The 17,994-nt window shown below is 49.4% G+C and overlaps 1 protein-coding gene across 3 annotated transcripts in view; it reads right to left on the bottom strand.

Annotated features, from left to right (window-relative positions):
- Positions 1-17,994, bottom strand: part of STARD8 (StAR related lipid transfer domain containing 8) — a 68,083-nt gene that overhangs the window by 5,724 nt on the left and 44,365 nt on the right. For all 3 annotated transcript variants that reach the window (XM_079987948.1, XM_079987947.1, XM_079987949.1), the window contains 9 exons: positions 15,218-15,289; positions 12,520-12,601; positions 10,638-10,701; positions 8,366-9,639; positions 6,837-7,010; positions 4,606-4,765; positions 2,627-2,825; positions 1,412-1,622; positions 550-664 (listed from right to left, as the gene is read on the bottom strand). In XM_079987948.1, the coding sequence (XP_079844074.1) occupies positions 550-664; positions 1,412-1,622; positions 2,627-2,825; positions 4,606-4,765; positions 6,837-7,010; positions 8,366-9,639; positions 10,638-10,701; positions 12,520-12,601; positions 15,218-15,289 (2,351 nt within the window). The remainder of the gene's footprint in view (positions 1-549; positions 665-1,411; positions 1,623-2,626; positions 2,826-4,605; positions 4,766-6,836; positions 7,011-8,365; positions 9,640-10,637; positions 10,702-12,519; positions 12,602-15,217; positions 15,290-17,994) is intronic.

Below are 17,994 nucleotides of genomic sequence, written 5' to 3'. Positions count from 1 at the left end.
CCGAACGAGAAACAGGTACAAAATAAAGCCAAAATAAACAAACCACAGGCATGTGAGTGCATGGAAAGTAGAGACAGGAACTATTTATAGCAGTAGGCATAATGCTTAAACAAGACAGAGTTGCAAAGCATGGACCCTATTATATCAAGGGAAAGCAATTTAAGTATTCAAATGCCCTGGGTCACAATAGCAGCCAAACTCGTTCGTAGTCCAAAGGGGATCCTGGGCCATGTTCCTCCTTGCTTACGAATGAAATAAAGTCAGATCAAACAAGTACAAACCATCCTTTTTTCTCTCTCTGGCCCCCAATGGACTCTCAGCTTATTGACTAGTTGTCCCCCCCCCCAAGGCAATATCCCACACTTTAGTGTGTCAAATAGTAAGATTGACTCTGTCTAAGTTTCTCCAAAATGGAGGGGTGGTCATTCCAGCCGCTATAAGCAGGTGCACTGTCAGTCTTTATCATGCAAATTTTGGTTACCCTCTTAAAAGTGCTAATTGAGAAGTTGGAATGACAACAACAACAAAGCCTGAGTCCAGGGACAGTACCTGAAATAGTTTCTTGCAGTCCGTGATCATGTGGGATAGGCCTTGGGTGGCAGCCAGGTTTTCATTCAGGTCCTTGTGGTCTGGTTTGCCCATCGTGGCTCGCTTGTGAATCATCCTGAGCAGGGTGAGGATGGGAGAGGAGACAGGAGATAAGAGGAAAGAGCTTTGAGGGAAACGTTTGGCAATTCAGCACATGGGCGTGAGGGAACCCATGTCGGAAGTGTCGTATTTTTGGCGAATTTCCTAAAAAATAGCTCCAAAACTTCATTTTTTGAGCAAAAAAAAGCTCAAAAACCTTTTGTGTCTGGATTTTTGCCTTTTGAAATAGGACAACCCTATTTAATAAAACCCCTTAGGTATTGTTTTCTAACCACCTGGTGACCAAGACGAAGAACAACCTGCCCCTCTTTCTTTAAAAAAAGTTTGGCGCATGAAACTCTTGCACGATTGCCACGAATCAGCCAAAGCCTTTCTGTATGCCATGAGAGGGCCGCCCAGAATTCCCAGCAGCAGGGGCCTTCCATGGAGAGTGGCTGTTTCATCTCAGATGCGTAACAATCAATGGGGAGCCTAGGTGCTGGGGATATGCTGGGGGTGGGAAGGAGCTGTGGGCAAAGTTTGCAGAATCCCCGAACTGTAGGGATCCCCAAGGGTCAACCATCCCAACCCCCTCCAATGCAGGAACCACAGCACACCACTGCATAGGATGGCCTTGTTTCTTAGAGAGAGCCTCAGGTGTTGCAGAACCCCGCAACCTGCTGAGCCTGCCTTAGGTGATGCCCGCAGCCAGGTGCCCGCAGGTAAGAGCAAAGAGAGAGGAGAGATCTGCAGTGCCTGGCTTTGTGGTTACCCACTGACTTACCTGGGAGAAGTGCTCTCTTTCCTGGAGACGTTGAGGTGGAAAACAGAGGGGGCCAGGCAGACTGCCAGGTTCCCGGCTGTCATCTGGTTCTCCTGGGCGGAGGCCACATCACTCAGGAAGTAGAGCAATGTCTGCAGCACCTCCCGGTTCTCGTCGGGCATCAGAGCAATGGCTGCCTGCACCGTCGGCAGACGCTGGTCCTTCGGCACAACTGGGAGGAGGAGGAAGAGGAGGAAGAGGAGGAGGAAGAGAAGGATGTCAGGGCTGGATCCCCAAACCCCATTCTAAAATCCAAAACCCAGATCACCTACACCCGTCAGTGGTGCTTGGATCTGCTTCCTTGGTCCTGTTTCTGGTCATTGAGGGACAAATAACCTGCCAGACTGGACCACAGCAGGGAAGATTTATGCACAGAGATGGAAAGATGATTCTGCACCAACCAAGGAGGAGTTGTAGACTAAACGAACGGACTATGCCGAAATGGCAAATCTTATGGGAGCAATAAGGAACCAAGCAGGGGAAAACTTTATCAAAGACCGGGGGAAATTTGTGGATTATTTGAAATGTTATTGTACACATATAAGTTCATTAGCGGGATTAACTTAAACCAGTTAAAATTAATGCTAAAGGAAAACGAGGGAGTTCTTAATAATTGGAATAAGGAAAGAAATGCAGTGTTACAAATTTTAAAATATAAGAAATGGCAAAAATGGTGGGGGAAGTCAAAATATGCATATTTATTGGGAAATATTGGATTTGTATTTTTGTCAAAATATTTTTGGAAAACAGCCTCCCAGAGTGGCCCCTGACACCTGGGATTATTCTGCTCAGACACCCTAGCTAGAGACAGCCCCACATCTTCTCAGCTGGATGTCAACCTTATGATTTACCTCCTGGAAAATACGCAAATCAATTCCTGCTTTCTTCTGCCATGCTGGGATGATCCAAAAGGATTGTTTATTTACTACTACTACTGTTGGTTTGTTTGTATCCCTCCTTTTTCCCAGAACGGGACTCAAGGCGGCTTACGCAAATTAAAACAACACAGATAAATACAGAAAGCTGAAAACATAGAAAAGATAACCATGTACATCACCTCGTGCTTTTTGGAGGCAAAGGTGGTGTATAGATAAAACAAATAAACAAATCCCTTATCCATTGCTTCCCCTGCCGATAAGGCCATAAAAACAAAACAAAACCAGAACCTCCACTCACACTGGTAAATCTGCAGAAATGTCTCCATCAGCTTCCTGGTGAAGACGGGCTCAGGGAGGTCACGGAAGTACTGCTTGAGCAGGTCAGCCACATCGTAGGCCGACTGGCCCTCGTAGCTCACATGGTCTGGGGAAGCTTCGTTCATGTGCCTCAGGGCCTGGATCCGGGACTTGACCCCGGACTTACGGAAAATGCCGACCTGCTCGGAGACCCCAGAGAAAGAGAGAGGGAAAGATCATATGAAAGAAAATGCAAGTACCCTTGAGCCAAAGAGCTATGAGGGCTTCTCTTGTGTTGAGTCCCAACATTGGTCAAGCTGACTTTGCAGAGGGTTGGGCTAGATGACCCATTGGGTCTCTTCTAGCCCTACAGTTCTGTGATTCTCAGACATTTTCACAGAGCGTCCAGACCAGGACTCTGCAGCGGAGGTTTGATTTGTGGTGCCTCCTGTTTAAAAGTTGTGCTTTTTAAAATGGAATGTCATGTCAGTTAGTATTTCTTAGTACTGATTATACTGATTATACTGAGTATTGATCTGATGTGTAGAGATCTTCCCTATTCTAATTAATTCAAGAGGGTTCTGGAAGCTTCTCTGTGTGAAAGAAGCAAGCAGAAGGTTCGTGATGTTTGGGTTATTCCTTCAGAGAAGCTGAGTACAACTGGCTTAAACTGGTTCTCTTATCTCTTTCTGTTAAGGTCATGTGGACGATAATAATAGGCCAGAAGGACTCTGGGTTTCAGTTTCAGTTTCTCTTTTCCTTCTGGTATGGTGTTCTGTACATAGTATGATTACTGTTAAGGTTTAGTCTTATTATAAGTTATTGTAAGTTAAAGTCAAGTCTGCTGCAACTGGATTTCTTACGGACAGTGCCAATCCTGAAAGTATTGGATTTGTGACCATTATGCTCATTTGCCTTCAGTAGCAGTAAAGCTCTGCTAGATGAAATATTAATTGCCTTTGGTCTATTTTTTGGGGAATCCTGCAACGTGTATAAGTTTTTACTCTGCTAACTATATATTGGAATCTACTCTGGATCAATATTGAGTAGAATTTTATGACATGTCAGGCATCATTGCCAACATCATGAAATAAAAGGGATATCTTAGGATCTAACATAACAAATTTCCATATCTAAATCAAGTATGTCAGTATTAGGTAAAGGTAAAGGGACCCCTGACCGTTAGGTCTAGTCATGGACGACTCTGGGGTTGCGGCGCTCATCTCGCTTTATTGGCCGAGGTCATGTGTCCATCATGACTAAGCTGCTTTTGGCGAACCAGAGCAGACCATGGAAACGCCATTTATCTTCCTGCCAGAGCGGTACCTATTTATCTACTTGCACTTTTTGGTGTGCTTTCGAACTGCTAGGTTGGCAGGAGCTGGGACTGAGCGACGGGAGCTCACCCCGTCGCAGGGATTTTAACCGCCGACCTTCTGATCGGCAAGCCCTAGGCTCTGTGGTTTAGACCACAGTGCCACCCGCGTCCAAGTAATCCAAATGGGTCTACAACCCCCTGCACCTTCTTGCTCCAAGTCCAGGGCATTATAAAGAGACTCTGTCTCCCCACAACTACATTATCCTGCCAGAGATGTGGCCTTAACTGTGTATCATTGGATGGCGTTCTCACTTCTGCCCCCAATTTTATTTTTTTAATAAATAATAATATTGGCAGAGGTGCATTTCCCAGAGGGGTTTAACAGCCAATCCCTCTTCCCAGGGAACTCTGGGAATTGTAGTTCCGGGAGGCAGGAATGGATGACCCTTGGTGTCCCTTCCAGCCCTACAATTCTATGGTTCTAACAGCCCTGCCAGATGGAGCTGGTGGGTGTTGCCGTCTAAGGCAGCCAGAGAAGAATACATTGGTGAAGGCTGCTGCAGGAGACCAGACCCCCATAGGGGCAGGTTGCTGGCACCCCAAGACTTCAGAGGGGCTGTGGCCGAGGCAAAGCCTGGCTGAGCCTGCCGAGGTCCCCTCACCTGGTCCAGACACTGGCTGCGTATGTAGCGCATTGCCTGCTGAATGCTCTGGGGCAGCGGTTGTCCAGTCCTCTGGACGTGGACGAGTAGTGGGACCCCAAAGACTCTCTTGTCCCTGTAGTTGGGGGTCTTGCTCCTCTTCATGAACTTCGGGACTGCCCTGCCGGAGGAAAGAAGGGGTGGGGGTGGTCAATAGGGAATTGCAAATATCCAGATAACCAGCTTTTATCGTTTTCTCTTGCATCCCATTGCTGACCTTGGTCCAGTTCAGTTTCATTTTTACGTGTTTTGTTTTGTGAAGCCTTAAGTTTTGTTATTTGGGCTGTACGGAGCAATTAAATGAAAATACTATAGAAAAATAAATAAAGGGATTGTGGGCCCTTGCTGGGAATGCCTGTCCTATTCTGTCAAAGGAAAGCAGGGGGGGGGAATGTGTGTCTCCAGGGGCTGCCTGCCCAGCCTGAACAGGATTCGGCCCAGCTCTTCTTCTCCCCCGACACACACAAACACCTCCCCAAACCCACCATATGGCTAAAACAGTTTAAACAAATGCAGGGAAGAATACAGCAATTTGGCATCAGAAGGATGGAGTAGGAAGCGGGGAGTCCCTAGGTCCCCAGGCAGCAACTCAAGGCTCATCTGGTCCAACTTCCTGCAATGCAGGAATCAAAGCTAAAGCATTCCTGGCAGGGAGCAGTTTTTATTAGCACATTCCTGCCTTATTTCCCAGAGTAAGATGCTGCTCCTTCCACCTTGTGCTCTAGGTAATAAAGGCCTGTCCTCTTCTCTCCCTAGGGCATAAATTTACTGGGAAGTCCAACACTGCCTCCCCCAGCCCTCCTCAAAACTGTCTATTTTCCTTCTTTTCCTGCCACTGCAATCTGTCCCCCAACAGAATGCACATCCTAAGCCCCATCAGCATTTACAAAAACTTACCCTCTCCCACAATAGGTAAAGGAAGTTGCGGGGCACTTTTTGAGCAGAGGTTCAATGGCTATCTGTTGGGGATTCTTTAGCTGCCATTCTTGCAGTGCAAGGGGTTGGACTAAATGGCTGGGGGGGGTGTCCCTTGCACCACAACAATTCCCTGATTCTGTGTTTCTGCATTAATAATCTGCTCTGCCACACACATGGCAGATAGAGAATGGATAACAGGCTTCAGAGGTGTGTCAATTTATTTAGCCCAATGAGGGCAGTGCCCTTGAAGAAGCATCCTTGGAGATAAAGGTAAAAGTAAAGGGACCCTTGACCATTAGGTCCAGTCGTGACCGACTCTGGGGTTGTGGCACTCATCTAGCTGTATTGGCTGAGGGAGCCGGCATACAGCTTCCGGGTCATGTGGCCTGCATGACTAAGCTGCTTCTGGTGAACCAGAGCAGTGCACGGAAACACCGTTTACCATCCCCCCGGAGTGGTACCTATTTATCTACTTGCACTTTGACGTGCTTTTGAACTGCTAGGTTGGCAGGAGCAGGGACCGAGCAACGGGAGCTCACCCTGTTGCGGGGATTCGAACTGCTGACCTTCTGATCGGCAAGTCCTAGGCTCTGTGGTTTAACCCACAGTGCCACCCGCGTCCCATCCTTGGACCCTTGGGGTAGCTTCCAGCACTACAATTCTAGGATCCTGTATAGTATGTATATATCTTTAGTTGAATGGGATACCATTCAACTAAAGATATATACAGTGGTGCCCCGCAAGACGAATGCCTCGCAAGACGGAAAACCCGCTAGACAAAAGGGTTTTCCGTTTTGGAGGTGCTTCGCAAAACAAATTTCCTATGGGCTTGCTTCGCAAGATGAAAATGTCTTGCGAGTTCCTGTGGGTTTTTTTCCTCCCCCCCCCTTTTTCTAAGCCGCTAAGCCGTTTATCTGCTTATCCGCTAAGCCGATAAGCCGCTAAAAGCCGCTAAAAGCCGCTAAAAGCCACTAAAAGCCACTAAAAGCCGCTAATAGCGCTAATACGCTTAGCCATCAATGGTCTTGCTTCGCAAGACGAAAAAACCGCTAGACGAAGGGACTCGCGGAACGGATTAATTTTGTCTTGCGAGGCACCACTGTACATGCTATACAGGATCCTAGAATTGTAGTGCTGGAAGGTACCTCAAGGGACATCTATTCTAACCCCCATGCCCGGGGCCAAATGCTCCTGCCTTTCCCTTTCCCTTCTCCACTTTCTAATGGATATTTCAGACCACAACGTTCCTTGGCAGAATCTCTGTGCTGACTCACCATGACCAGCTCTGCTTGTGGGGGACGGAGTATTTCTCCATGATGGCTGTGAGGCGAAGGAGGGAGCATTTTTGGAGGAGGTTGAGCTGGGCGGCGGATTGGCGGTTGATCTCCAAGGAAGCAGAGTTCAGGCTGGGTCGGTGGGAGTTCTGGAAGCTGTGCCAGCGAAGCTTCCTGGTAGGGGAGGAAGAACAGACGTCACTGATTTATCTCAACCTCAACCAGCTTTGCCACCTGCCACTCAAAGTGGACCCTCAGCTCAGCTCCAACCGTGGTGCCCAGAATGGGGCACAGGACTAGAGGTGGGGTCTGATCAAGGCAGAATCACGATTAGAATCATAGAATTGGAAGGGACCCCACGGGTCATCCTCAGTCAAACTTAGGAATGTGCAGAAGGCAAAAAGTCGAATCCTCCATCCACAAAGAGCAGAAACCTTATTTAGAAATGAATTCATGAAAAGAAAAGGTGGGGTCTAGCTATTTTGAAGGTCAGATGCAGCAAAGGAGAAATAGCATACTTTAGCTGTTATATTTTTGGGGTGCCATCACAAAGATGCAGACATCTAAGTGGTACCAAAATTCACAGGGGTGCTATTTCCATTTCGGCTCACTAGAGGGCACCAAACTTCCAACCTGAGTTGGGACATTTTCCCGCCATGGGTTTAGTTGACTAAAGAGAACTCGCTGGCTTCTGTAATTGCTCCCGGGCTTTCCCACAGGGTGCCTGGAACCATCTTCAAAACTAATGTACAACCCACCCATGGTACCAGTCCATAAGGGCCCTGCCATGTTAAGGCAAAGGCTGGTGCATCGTAGAATCCTAGGATTGTGGAGCTGTAAGGGACCTGAGGGGTCATCTAGCCCAACCCGCTGCAGCCCATATTATATAAAAGTTGTTATTACTATGGTTATCATCCACTGCATTTCCAGCAGCTGCTTCTCTCCTTATGGGCAGCACTGAACACATTTGCCAAATGCCAATTTAAAAATAAAAATGGAAAATCCTAGGAGTCCGAGCGCAGTCCCACGGCAAATCGAAAGAAAAAACGGGTTGACAGTTCCACATGTGCATCCTGCACTTGTTACGTGTGATAGGCATCCTGACTCCAGAAAACTCAAAAACTGTGTAAAGCAAAACTCCAGGCATACAGAGCAGGATTGCAACCTGCAAGGAGACCCTGAAGAACAACTGCTGGGTGGAAAGAGGGAGGAATAGAGGGACAAATTCCAGGAGATACAAGGAAGTGCCTCCCAACATCCTGACTGCAAGGTTGGATGGCCAACTGTCTGGGATTCTTGAGCGATTCCCACCTTGCAGGGGGCTGGACTAGATGACCCTTGGGATCCCTTCCAACACAACAATTCCAGGATTCTACTACCCTGGCTCTCCTCAAAACATCCAGTTTGCCACACTGTTTTCCTATAGAAGCATGGTGTGATCTTCTGGTTCCTGTCTAACCAATTTGCATGGGGTCGGTCTGGATGACCCTGGGGGCCCCACCCACCTTGACAATTCCTTGACCCCCTACCTGCAAGGCCTGGTGAGGGAGGCGCCCACCCCGGAGTCTCTCCGCTCCCTCATTCCCAGGTCCTCCGCCTCGTTCAGGGAGTTGGCCGTGCTGTCAAAGTCGCTGGCCGACGTGCCAATGTCCGACACAGAGCGCTCCTCAAAGTTTGGGGTGGCAGGCTCCCCTCCGGAGTCCGTCTCCTCCCCGCCACCGATGCTTCCGCCCTCCGGGTCCAGCTGGATGGCCTCGGACCACAGCTCCACCTTCCTCTGCAGCCCCCAAACATGCTCCAGGATTTCGTCCAGGTTCTCGTAGATGACGTCCCTGTCCAGGCCAAACAGGTCGTCCGTGACACTGCTGGACTCGGGCACATTGTCATAGAGGCTGGTGCAGCTGCCTGTGGAGCCGCACGAGGGCCGCCTCAGCCTGCACTCCAAGGCCTCGCCTGTCCTGCTGCCCATCCCAACCCCGCCTGGCGAGAGGCCTGAAGCCGGGCCACTCGATTTCCAGTTAGGCAAACACCCACTCTCAAGCGGGCACAGGCTTTCGATGGAGAGAGACTTGGGGAAAGTGCCCGGCTTGTAGTCTCTGGGGATGTGGACCAAATAGTCCCTTTCGAAAAGGTCATGGTGGCCCAATCCGCCAGCATCCCAGGGGGTGCCCTTGCCCCGGCCTGCCTCGTAGTCCTCCAGGTAAATGCTACCATGTTTGGGCTGCTCCCCAGCTGAGCCCAAGGCGCCGTTGGCCCGGCGCCCTCTTGAGGGAAGCGTTTTGCTTCCACAGGAAGAAGGCGACATCCCACTTCTTGGGTCTTTTGAGGAGCTCCACCAGGACTCAGCATCTGCCCCATCCTCTTTTGGGGCTTTGGCAGAGTCCAGCTTCTCCTTGTCCTTCCTCCTGAGGGACTCGATCCTCCTGAGGAAGCTCCGAGTCCGGCGTTTCCTGGCGTCCCCCTTGCTGGTCCCACTCATGTCCTGGGACTGGTCAGTGGGCGAGTGGTCCTCCAAGCTGGGGACGGAGAGGGTCAAGGTCGGAGAATCCTGGGTGGAGGATGGGTCAGGGAGAGCAGGACACTCGCCTGTGCTGGGGTTGCTGTGGAGAGAGGAGGCCTCCAGCTCAGCACTCAGGTCAGTGAGGATGCTCTCCTGGCTGGGCAGCTTCCTCATGGTGGAGGCTGCCTCCGGGCTGCGGGAGAGGAAATCGTCGGAGCCGATTCGGGACCACCTACGGCTGTCTCTCTGGAAAGCCCACCGATCACTGATGGCACAGAAGTCCTCGTCTCCCGAGTCGTCATTCTAAAGCAAGCACAGGAAATAATCCCTCAGTTAAAGGTAAAGGGACCCCTGACCGTTAGGTCCAGTCGCGGACAACTCTGGGGTTGCGGCGCTCATCTCGTTTTACTGGCCGAGGGAGCCGGCGTTTGTCTGCAGATAGCTTCCGGGTCATGTAGCCAGCATGACTAAGCTGCTTCCGGTGAAACCAGAGCAGCGCACGGAAACGCTGTTTACCTTCCCGCCAGAGAGGTACCTATTTATCTACTTGCACTTTTTGGCATGCTTTTGAACTGCTAGGTGGGCAGGAGCTGGGACTGAACAATGGGAGCTCACCCCGTCGAGGGGATTCGAACCGCCGACCTTCTGATCGGCAAGCCCTTGGCTCAGTGGTTTAGACCACAGCGCCACCCACATCCCTAATCCCTCAGTTACTGGGATTTATTTTAATTTAATTTAATTTTCTAACCCATTGTTTTCTCCGAGGAGCTGAAGGTGGAGCATGTGGTTCTCCTCTTCATTTAACCCCAACCACAACCATGTGTTGTCTCCCAGGTCACTAGTCTAACACTCTGACTGCTACAAAATGGTTGTTCTTCTCCCTCCCCATTTGAGCCCCACAACACCCTTTGAGAAAGGCCAGGCCCAGAGGCAGTGACTGGCCTCCAAAGTCAACCTGTAGGTTTTGTGGCCAAGTGAGGAATTTGAACCCTAGCCTGTCCCAGGTCCTCAACTCTAATACCTACACCATGCCGACTGTACTAATTAGACTGTTGCATGTTCAGAAAAGCTGGAAGGGGCCAGGGGGTCATCTAGTCCAACCCCTGCAATGCAGGAACCACAGGGGCTGTTCTGTGTCATTTAAAAACCTTTAATAAATCCATTTGGGTGGCAGGGAGGGAGAAAACCTGACTGAGACCTGCTTTCTGCTGTGCTAGGTCTGCCTGAGCTTCCTTCCCCAGGGGCCAGGTTCGATTCCTCTGGGCCCTTCCCGGCCTCCCCATCCAAGGGCCCAGGCTTACCTGTTTCCGCTGAAAGTGGACCTCCAGCTTCATCGAGGCGCACGAGTTCAGTGTCACGAGTCTCCTGCAAGGAGTAAAGGAGAGGGGCTTTTGTCTGGCTCGGCCGTCCCGTCCCAGCTGCCGCCGGCCAGGCTATTTAAAAACAAGCGGCTCTTGTTTCGGGGCACCGTCACTTGTCCCGCAAACAGCTGGGGATCAAGTGACCACACGCGGCTCTCTCCAGGGATGCTGTGGGTGGGGGTGCCAGCTCAGGCCAATAGAGGGGGAACTATGGGCACTAAGCAACCAACATGTGTGGCTCAGCAGCCCCAGCAAGGCGCTTCCAGCTGCTCAAACATGCCGGCGACCGGCCGAGCGTCACTTTCATCTCAAGCCAGCAACTGCGACCCAAGTCCAGAGAAATGTCCCCCCGGCCTCCTGCCCCCTAACAGAAAGTTCCTGGAGTGTGGAGCCAGCTGGCAAGGGGATTAAAGCCTGGCCCCCAACACAGACACACAGTGATCGCAGAATCATGCGAGTTGGAATGGGACCCCCAAGGGTCATCCAGTCCAACTCCCTGTATTCCTTCTAAGGGGTTACCAGACTAAAAGGTAACCCCTTAGAAGGGCATTGGGCCAGGCCTTCGGCCTCTGAAAAGCCCCACCCCAACTTCCCAAGCTGGTTAACACACATACGATTTATTTGCATTTTGAGATGGTGGGCTGTTTATTTTGGCAAAGCCCAAGAGCTGCCGGGTCAAAATTAAAACAGGCCCAGAGCATCAGAACAACGTTGACAATAGAATAACCACACGAGACAGCAGCAATTCGGGGGGGAGGGGCAGGGCAATTTTAAAATAGTAGCAATAGCAGCAGTAGCCATTACAATTTTAAAAAGCTAGACAAGTTGATAATAAATTTACTGAAAGGGGGAGCATTGTGATAGGTTTTGGAATGTGAAAGTGCACAGCCATTTGTGGTGTTACGTGCAGGGCAATAATCTCATCAAGGAACCTGGTTTACGTGGATTAAAGTTAACACAGGAATCCTAATGTTGCTCAAATGGTCCCAGCGAAGCACAAGAGGGAAGGAAAGGCAGGCTTGGGGAGGACCCAAAACAAGGGGGCTTTAGGAGGAAAAAAGCATCTGAGGGAGCAAACTCCCGCTGCGACCCATCCCCTAATTTTTCTACAGAGCTATAACTTCACAGAATTGTAGAGTTGGATTGGACCCCAAGGGCCATCCCTGCAATGCGAGAATCTGCTACAGAATCCCTGAGAGATGGCCATCCAAACTCTGCTTAAAAACCGGCAGCGAAGGAGGGTCCAGCACCTTCCGCGAGAGTCTGCTCTACTGCCAAATCGCTCTTACAACTCAAAGGATGACTTGGGAGCCACATTTAAGAACAGCTCTTCAATTTAACCACGGCTTCAGGTTTCCTGTCCGTGACCTCATCTGTGACGTCAACTTCCAGAGCTCAGTCAAGCTCACATCCTGTAGCATCTCCACCCTCTGGGCTTATCCCAGCAGTGTGTCAGAGCTGGCCCTCCAAAAAAAAACCCCAACCAGCCATATACTGAGCAGCAAGATGCTCTGGATGGAGGAGCGAGTTTGGATTCATCAGCCCCAGAAGAAGTGCTCTGCCCATCAAGCAAATGGACAGAATATTTTCCCAGACCCAAATGGGCTTGGCAGAGAGGACAGGCCAGGTCCCAGGATCCCCCTTCCCACCTCACTGAGCCAGTTGATGGTCAGCTGCTTGACAGGACCAGGAAAGATCAGACCTTCGCATCCCCTGAGCCTGGCTGAGCTGCCCTCTCCAACGCCACCCTCTGACCACAACAACGTGCTTCCCCATATCCTTCCATTGGCAACAGTGAGCATTTTTTTATTATTATTTTAACCTGCAGAGGGATTTGAGGGAATCCTGGTCCAAGAAGCTGTGGTCCTTCTTCACAGAGGCAATGTCGAGAGGGAAGAGGGATTCTGAGGATGAGAAGGAGGAGAGAAGAGTTTGATCGAGAAGATGGACGGCTGCTTGAAGGTGCTAGAGGAGAAGCCGGTTGTCCACAGTGGCGTCCGTGGTGGAAGAAGGGACACCCATATTTCTGCTGCCCTGCCAAATGCCCTCTCTGTTCTCACTTCTAGGCTCCATCCTAACTTGAATTCACCAGCCCGCTGTCACTTTCTGTCAGCAGAACTTTGCAATTTAGGAATAATACCACACCGGCTTAGAAACTGGCGTTCAGCACCCAGCAAATCTCAGCTTTCATGTAATGCAAAACAAGTTTTTAGTCCTTAATGTTGCCAAAGGGCATGTGTCAGAATAAGAGAGCAACTTGTGCTGAAGACTAGGGGCTTCATGAACTCCCAAATTTAAACTGGTATTTGTGTGTGTGTGTGTGATTTAAACGAATCCTTTGTTTGCAAACTGCTTATTTGCCATTAAGAGGTGTGCAACTTTTATTTAATCAGGAAATAAATGCATGCAGTGCAAGAGTGAAGGAAATAGTAGCCACTGGAGAGGGCTGGGGAGTGACGTGGGGCATCTCAGACCCCATGAAGCCCTACTTGGTCCTGTTTTTCTTCAGCCAAGAGGTCTTCCCTCAGATTTCCCCCCATGGCTTTCAAGTTCGCCCATTGCAGGGGCTTGAACTAGATGACCCTGGGTGTCCCTTCCAAGTCTAAAAATCTATTTTTCTGTTATTCTGACATGAAGGGCTAGTATTGTGAGTTGTTTGTTTTCAAAACAAAGCTTGATCTCATCAGGAGAATGCACACATCCCAAAAGAAGCCTTCAAGCACCTGCCCAATTCTAAAAACCAAACAAAAACAGACCCATATGCACCCCACCCTCACAAAGAGGCAGCCTGGAAAACTATCAGCCAGTCTTGTCTCGCGCGGACGTGATGGGAGGGGAGATATTTGACTGGCACAATGGTTGGCTGCGCTTTGCTGCTGGGGGCTTCCTCCGATTGTCCTGGCCCTGTAACTCTCCTGTCCTCCAGCTAAGGCAAAGCTCAGGCTTTTGTTTGGCTCTTCCATGCCATGTGCCGACAGGAAACAAAAGTCAGCCTGGAGACCCTGTGCTGTGTATGGTTTGCGTTGTAAAGTATATGGCATGCAGGAAGAATCCAAGTGGCTGTGGAAGAGCTCTTCCTGTCAGAAAGTTATTCCTGAGGTTTAGTTGGAATCTCCTTCCTTGTCACTGTAAACCATTGGTTCTGCTCCCGCTCCCTGGAGCAACAGAAAACAAGCTTGCTCCATCTCCCGTGGGACAGCCCTTCAGATATTTCAAGATGGCTCTCATGTTACCTCTCTGTCTTCCCTTCTATGATTCTTGCTGTCAATCAGAAGGCTCGTGCATATTTACTTTTCCTCCACGCTCCAGGCACAGTTCTGGAGGTTCCAGGTCTGAGCATTTTTATTTTATTTTTTGTCCCAGCACTTTTCCCGAGAAAACCTGTGTTTTACTGCTGAATTGGAGTAAACAGCAACCGGGTTTTCCACAGACTGCCATTTGCTCCGTTTCAGCTGTAAAATGTGGGTTTCCCCAGGGAAAGTGCCAGGAGAACAACAAAAACAGCTTGGACACTATAAACACAGCACAAAAGGAAGTGTGAATGAGCCCAGAATCTCCAAATGCTTGAAAACTCCCCTTATACCTGAGGAGGCAGTGAAAAGATGGCCAAGATCCCCTATCTTTGATAGAAGCACCTTCCTCAACACCAGCCAGGAAGTGAGCAAGAGGGTATCTTGTCAAGGAGGGGGCAGGAGTCCAACTCCTGTGGCCACCAGGAGCCTCTCAGAAGAGGACTGCTAGGTTCTGTCTCTGTGGGCCAGTGGGGGCCAAACGTCCACTGAAGGAGAAAAACAGAAGCCCAGCTGGCCTTTTGGGTTGATGTGGAAGACATGGACAAACCCCTAAAAACTCCCATCTGGGTTTAAAGGGGGGGCACTAGGGTGGTTCCCAGAGAAGAAGAGGGAAAGAACCCCTCTGAAATGAAGTGGCTGCATGCTCCACAGGCTGGCGGGCAGCAAAACAAACACAGCCAGAATGGGAGGTTTCCTACATTTCTCCCCCCAAACTTCATGTAAAAGCGTTTCTCATGCAGACATCGCCTGACGCTTCCTTTGGCTCAGTCAGTCTCAGATGGAGACCAATGTGGTGGCTGCAGCAGCTTTGGAAGAGGTTTCCGAGGGGAAGAGCTGTCCCAACAGTGGAACAGACGCCCCTTGGATAGTGGAGGACTGTCCTTCACTTGAAGTTTTCATACAGAGGATGGATGACCATCCGTCCGGGATTCCTTAGCTGTGATTCCTGCACTGAAGCAGGTTAGGCTGGTCCTCCTCAACTCTATCATTCTGCGATTCCATAATACAGTATCTTACTGGGGGAAGGCAGAGACTGGCAGCCATCTGAGGAGGGACCTCACCTGGACATCTAGGGAGGGTGGATCTTAAGTAAACACAGCAAGAGAGGTGGACCAGCCAACCACACAGTCACAGTGGTGGCGGCGGCTGAATATTCTGGGTGTCAGGCTGGGCCTCCCTTCCCCCACTTCATCCCAAAGGAATTGCATGCAGTCCTGATTCTCTTACCTTCGTAGAGCTGGGCATACTGAGGAAAGCCAGCTGCTCGCAGCCAGTCACAGGCCTTGGCAGCCTCAGCCTCTGTAAGAGAGCAAATGGACAGAGCTGAGGAGGAGCTGCGGACAGATGTCTCCAGCAAAAACAAGGAACCAAACATTTGAAACACCATGATACCATTTTAAACCATCGTGGCTTCCCTCTAAAACACCCTGGGAATTGTAGTTTTTTCAAGGTGCTGAGAGTTATCAGGAGACCCCCATTCCCTTCACAGAACTGCGATTCCCAGAGTTCCCTCAGAAGAGAAATCAATCGTTAAACCTCTGTGGGAAACACAGCTCGGTGAGGGCAATTCTAGGCTACATCAACAGAAGTCTAGTGTCTCGGGAAGTCATAGTAGCCTTGGTCAGATTCCACCTGGAGTCCTGTGTCCAGTTCTGGGCACCACAGTTTAAGAAGGATACTGACAAGCTGGGAGGTGTGCAAAGAAGGGCAACCAAGATGATCAAGGGTTTGGATACCAAGGATTTGGATAAGGAACAGTTGAGGGAGTTGGGGACATTTGGCCTGGATAAAAGGATAGAGAGAGGACATATGATAGCCATCTTCAAATATCTGAAGGGCTGCCACCTGGAAGATGGAACCAATGGCTCCAAGTTACAAGAAAGGAGATTCCAATTAAACATCAGGGAGAACTTTCTGACAGTAAGAGTTGTTTGACAGTGAAAAGGACTCCCTTGGAAGGTGATGGACTTTCCTTCCTTGGAGGTGTTTAAGCAGAAGATGGATGACCCTCTGTCATGGATGCTTTAGCTGAGATTCCTGTATAGCAGGGGGTTGGCTTAGATGATCCTTGGGATCCATTCCAACTCTACCATTCTATGATTCTAGGCGTCTGTTCCTCCCACCCCAGGAAGTACAAACTGAGTACCAGCTTGGGAACAGAGTTGGCCATCCTCATTTTCCCCCACTGTTTGGACATCAGTTCCTGTTTTTACTTGCAAAACAAGAACTTGACCCAGTGAATTCCACCACACAGATATCATCCCTTTGCAAAGGACCAGCCTACCACCCTCCAGACATAGCACACATTTTCACCAAAGCAAGAAACAGCAAGAGATCTGTTATCCACAAAGAACATTGGAAAGATGTCAGCAAGGGAGCCATGAAAGAGCTTCTGTCATTCCTTTCAGAGCATCCTGGAGGTTCATGATCACCCCTGAAGGTGGACGGATCACCAGGATACAACAGCGGAAGCTTTGGAGGCCTGATCAACTCTCTGCACGGCCTCTTGGGATCCATGCAGACGCTGGCTGACCCAGGCGAGAGCTCTCTTGCTGGCTTCTGGAGAGAGGCAAGGCTGGGATCTCTGCAAGGCGAGCCAGGCAGCCATTCCAAAGCAGCAAGGAAAACAGGGTGTGCTGCTTAGACGTGCCCTGGGATCCTGATGAACTCTGCTTCACATCAGCAATGGAAATGTGAACTTCCTTCCCGCTGTTCCACAAAGCAATGGATGAGGGACGGGGGAGGGGGCAGGAAAGAGGAAGAAATCTGCCTTTCCTTTGGCCAGTCGGAACAGGATTTGTTTTCATACCATGGCTGCACACGCAAATAAAAAAATAAGTAAAAAAATCAAAGCATTCTAGTTCAGGGTGGGGCAAGTGAAAAATGCCTCTCTGGACATCAGCATCAAAAAGTGGTCCAAGCCAAGAAACAGCAAGAGATCTGTTATCTCCGAAGAAATTACAGGAACCACCCAGAATTCGGACCCTTTCCCCCATCACAAAGCAAACTGTTCAAGGAATTGTATAATTTGTTGCATTGGAAGGGACCCCCCCAAAAACGGACCATCTAGTCCAACCCCCTGCAAGGCAGTACTGAGATTCCAGCAAATGTTATTAATCCTGTACAATATTAGAACAAAACAAACTGAATGGATGTATGTATGGGAATTCTGATGTAAACATGTTCCAAAATGCCATTTAATTGTCCTTCTGAGTTACCGCTCAGTTGCAGTTACCGCTGCAACTACAAAAAACAAAAAAAACCACTCAAAGCAATTTACAAAAATAGATAAAACAATCAAATTATCAATTAGAAGTGTTGCCAACAATAATTTCAGACTCTTGAAATAACAACAGACTAAAAACAGATTAAAACTCGCACAAGCTATCTAAACATCTTGGTAGTCTTGCCTAAACAAAAATATTTTTAGCAGGTGGCGAAAAGAGTACAGAAAAGGCACCTGCCTGGCATCAATAGGCAGGGAGTTCCAAAGTTTAGGTGCCGCTACACTAAAAGATTGAGGAACTGCAAGTGTGGAACGGGGATCATGTGGCAGCTGTCACAGCACCAATTCTGCTGATCAAAGCGGTTGAGTGGTTGTACAGCGATCTTGCAGTTAAACTGATCCTAAGTTGTTCAGGGTTTTAGCAGTAACACCTTGAACTTGGCCCAGAAGCAAATCGGCAACCGTTGTAGATCCCTGAGCACAGGTGGTTTGTGCCGCCAAGGCCTCCCTCCTGTCACTCATTGTGCTGCAGGATCCTCTACTAACCAGAGCTCATGAATCAACTGCAGGGGGAGCCTCACATAGGCAAGCTGTCATCAAGGGAGCAATTCTCTGCATTTAGTTCCCATCTGCATATTGGGTTGTGGGTCTCCATGCTTGTTGTATTGTTGTTTGCATTTGATCACATTGTCACAGCTACTTCAATATGTTGCTAGTAAGTCTTGTGTTTTTGGTGGTTGTTGTTTTTAATAAAAAGTTTGCTTATACAGTATCGTTA

Source organism: Podarcis cretensis, assembly GCF_951804945.1.
Source record: "Podarcis cretensis genome assembly, chromosome: 8".
NCBI classification, from domain to species: Eukaryota; Metazoa; Chordata; class Lepidosauria; order Squamata; family Lacertidae; genus Podarcis; species Podarcis cretensis.
The sequence above is the reverse complement of the archived record's forward strand: the minus strand, read 5'-3'. Positions and strand labels throughout refer to the sequence as shown.